The sequence below is a fragment of the Hyaena hyaena genome, unplaced genomic scaffold, assembly GCF_003009895.1.
Source record: "Hyaena hyaena isolate Hyena2069 unplaced genomic scaffold, ASM300989v1 scaffold_409, whole genome shotgun sequence".
Classification (NCBI taxonomy): Eukaryota; Metazoa; Chordata; class Mammalia; order Carnivora; family Hyaenidae; genus Hyaena; species Hyaena hyaena.
The window spans coordinates 1,075,891-1,079,007 of NW_024081046.1; the positions used below are offsets into that span (position 1 = coordinate 1,075,891).

A 3,117-nucleotide genomic window follows, 5' to 3' on the forward strand; every position below is an offset into this window, starting at 1 on the left:
ACACTTATCCCCTCACCACCCTCCCCTCACACACTCATCTCCTCACTGCTCTCTCCTCAAACACACTCATCCCCTCACCGCCCTCTCACCTCACACTCATCTCCTCACACACACTCACCCCTCACCGCCCGCCCTCACACACGCTCATCTCTCACTGCATTTTCTTCTCACACCGTGGATCTCCACCTTCCTAAATCCCGCTTCCCCACACACTGGAAGCAGGCATCTACCTGGGAACATTTACACTCTTTGTTCACTCTGCCCCCCCTCCCCCGGTCAGGGTTGTACCCATTGACTACAGTTGTTTTTCTCAATGTCATGGTCAAACGTCATGTCGGACAGACGGGTCTCACCCCGCTGGTGACTCTCTCCTCCCACACCACCCTCCTCTCTGTTGGCAGCCTCTCCGGCTGCTTCTGAGCAGAGGCGGGCAGGGCAGAGTCCCGGCCTCACCACACACCTGCATGGCCACAGCCCCTCCAGACGCCACAGAGGCGCCGCACCAGCACCGAACCTCCCAGACACTTACGCTTTCAGCACACTCATGTGGTAGGTGACAGACAGGCTAATGGAGGTTCTCTTCTCTTCCTTTAACTGGAGCTTGTCCACTAACTCGTGCTGCACCTGCCATCAAATGGAACCGAATTATTAATGATTTAAACAGATAATTAAGTAGAGATCCAGATATTCATTATTATTTTACAAAAATTCCTCCTTTAAAACTATTATTTGTCATGAGTAAGTGTCTTCTCTAACTGTGCTTCATATTCAGTTTTCACAGATAACGGAAGCCAGCTTTCCACCCACACAAGTTAGTGCAAGATGACGCTCCTCATGTAGGTTACTGGGCTTTACGACGACTTTATCACAATAAATTTCCTGCTAACCTTTCTAATTCAAGATGCTACCAGTGAAGTGTTCAAAGACCACAACGAAAGAAAAAGCTTTTGTTTTACTGACCTACGCGTGCTGTACCTCTGTGAGGATTTGGCTGTTTTTCTACACGTTTTTCTATAAACGACACTTACGAAAACTCCTTCTTCTGTCTGCGCTTCCCCACAGGCCGGCTTACCATGACGGAAAACATGTGTCGGTATTTCTGGGGCACGTTAGCTTTTATGAAGGGCGCCGCGGCTGAACAACACCGCGCGGCCTCCTCCCTTCTTCCGGCTTGCAGATGGCACTCCAGGAGCTCCCTGGGCAATGTCAAAATACTGGATATCAAAACACGGCAAAATCGTTTTCTGCTGCAAACATCTGATAAGCAGGTTGTATGCATTTCTGTTAAAAGCTCCCCAAAGAGCCATAAAGCAGGTGACAGAAGCCTATAGATTCTGGATTGCAGCGTCAGGGCAGGCCCTCGGCTCGTCCTTGCGGACCCCCACCGGCCGCTGCCTGCACACGGCACTCTGCAAACACAGGGCGAGTCTGGCCACTTGTCGCTCCCCCCCGCACAAGGACCACGTGCTGACACCTCTCCCTATGGCTCCTCAGGGCCGTCCCTATGGTGACGCATTGGCACGTGCTTCCCTAAATCAGGCCATTCTGGCTGAGTTTTACGTTGCTGAAATGTCTATTGTGTTAACAGTTACGGAACTAGGTGTTTAGAACCACGAGCCAAGACTGTGACACAAGCTTTCGTTTCCTATGTTTTGAGTCTGAACATTCATCTGGCGACACCCGCGTGATCAGGACCCGCGATTTCGTCTCCAGATAGCATCGGACAGGCACACAGGACGCGTAACTCTAACTACGGAGCCCAGAGCAAAGCCACACACCCCGTGGCGTAAGTCCCAGCAGGGGAAGGCGGGAGGGGACGGAGGCCAGAGACTGCCCAGGGCGCCTGGGGAGGGACTCGGGGCCGGGCGGGCCGCTTCCACTCACAGCAGCAGCTCTGCCCGCCACTCCTTGTCTTCCTCCTCGGTTTGGTTTAACACGTGTACGATTTGGGAGAGGCTGGGGATCAGGTGGTGACGATACCCCGGCTTGAGGAACGGCCTCACCATTTGCCAGTAGAGGACGGACGCGTTATATACCAAGAAGAGATACCTGCGGCGCGAGAAGAGGGAGCCTGAGAGGAGGCCACAAGGCTGTCCCCAGCCCCTCCGGGCGTCTCCAGTAGATGGCAGCACCACCCGAGCCGCCCGGGCCCACACTGCCGGGGGAGCGGAGCCCCCCGCCTGGAAGGGGCCCGTGGCTCCGGTATAGCCCGGGCCACGATGACCCCGCCACATGACTCCTGGGTCCAGAGATCCCTTCGGTCATTCAGTCAGTCCGAGAGTGGTCAGATCCCTGTGAAAACACACCAGTCGGCGAGGTCTCCTTTGGTTCCCAAGGGATAGACAAGACCCGGCAAGTGCAGGGGGAACCAAGGAAGGCCTCCCGGAGGAAGTTACATCCTGCTGAGACCTGACATGTGATGAGTGATCAGCCAGGAGAGCAGTGCAGGCGCAGGGTCGGGCAGGCAGAAGAAGGAGGGCAAATCTTTGGGGAACAAAGTCCCCAAGCCTGTGCATGAAGAGCCAAGTGGGGGAGGAGGAGGGGAGCAGGGACAGCCCCCGGGAGCTGGGCCTTTTCCTGAGGGCTGGAAACAGCCACCCACGAAGAGAATCACAGGGGCCCATCTGCCTTTCTCACTCCGGGCGCCCGGTGGTCCACACTGCTCCCCTGACGGACGAGCACTGCGAATGCCCACTCTCACCCAGGACGCAGGAAGGGCCCAGGGCACAGCAGCAAATCGAGGCTGTTTGCCCCTTCAAGGGGCTAACTCAGAGCCCCCTCGTCCTCTGCCAAGCTGCACCCACGTCTATTTCTAGAGATGGTCCTGACGGCCGCCAAGGGTGCAGGAGCCCCCAAGATCCGCGGAGCTCAGGCTGCCCGCCCTCCCGCTTCACGGTGTCAGGACACGGTCCCCTTGAAATACCAGTCTCCTTAGAACACGTGCCCCGTCGCCCGGGTGGCTTAGTCGGTTAAGCGTCCGACTTTCGCTCGGGTCATGATCTCACGGTTCGTGGGTTCGGGCCCTGCGTCGGGCTCTGTGCTGACTGCCAGCTCAGAGCCTGGAGCCTGTTTCAGAGTCTGTGACTCCCTCTCTCTCTGACCCTCCCCTGCTCACGC

At 56.5% G+C, this 3,117-nt stretch overlaps 1 protein-coding gene across 1 annotated transcript in view; it reads right to left on the reverse strand.

The window, feature by feature from the left end:
* CFAP46 (cilia and flagella associated protein 46) overlaps positions 1-3,117 on the reverse strand; it is a 95,561-nt gene that overhangs the window by 90,105 nt on the left and 2,339 nt on the right. The window contains exons 5-7 of the mRNA XM_039252420.1: positions 1,885-2,049; positions 1,073-1,196; positions 530-624 (exon numbers count right to left, since the gene is read on the reverse strand). Coding sequence (XP_039108351.1) covers positions 530-624; positions 1,073-1,196; positions 1,885-2,049 — 384 coding nt within the window. The remainder of the gene's footprint in view (positions 1-529; positions 625-1,072; positions 1,197-1,884; positions 2,050-3,117) is intronic.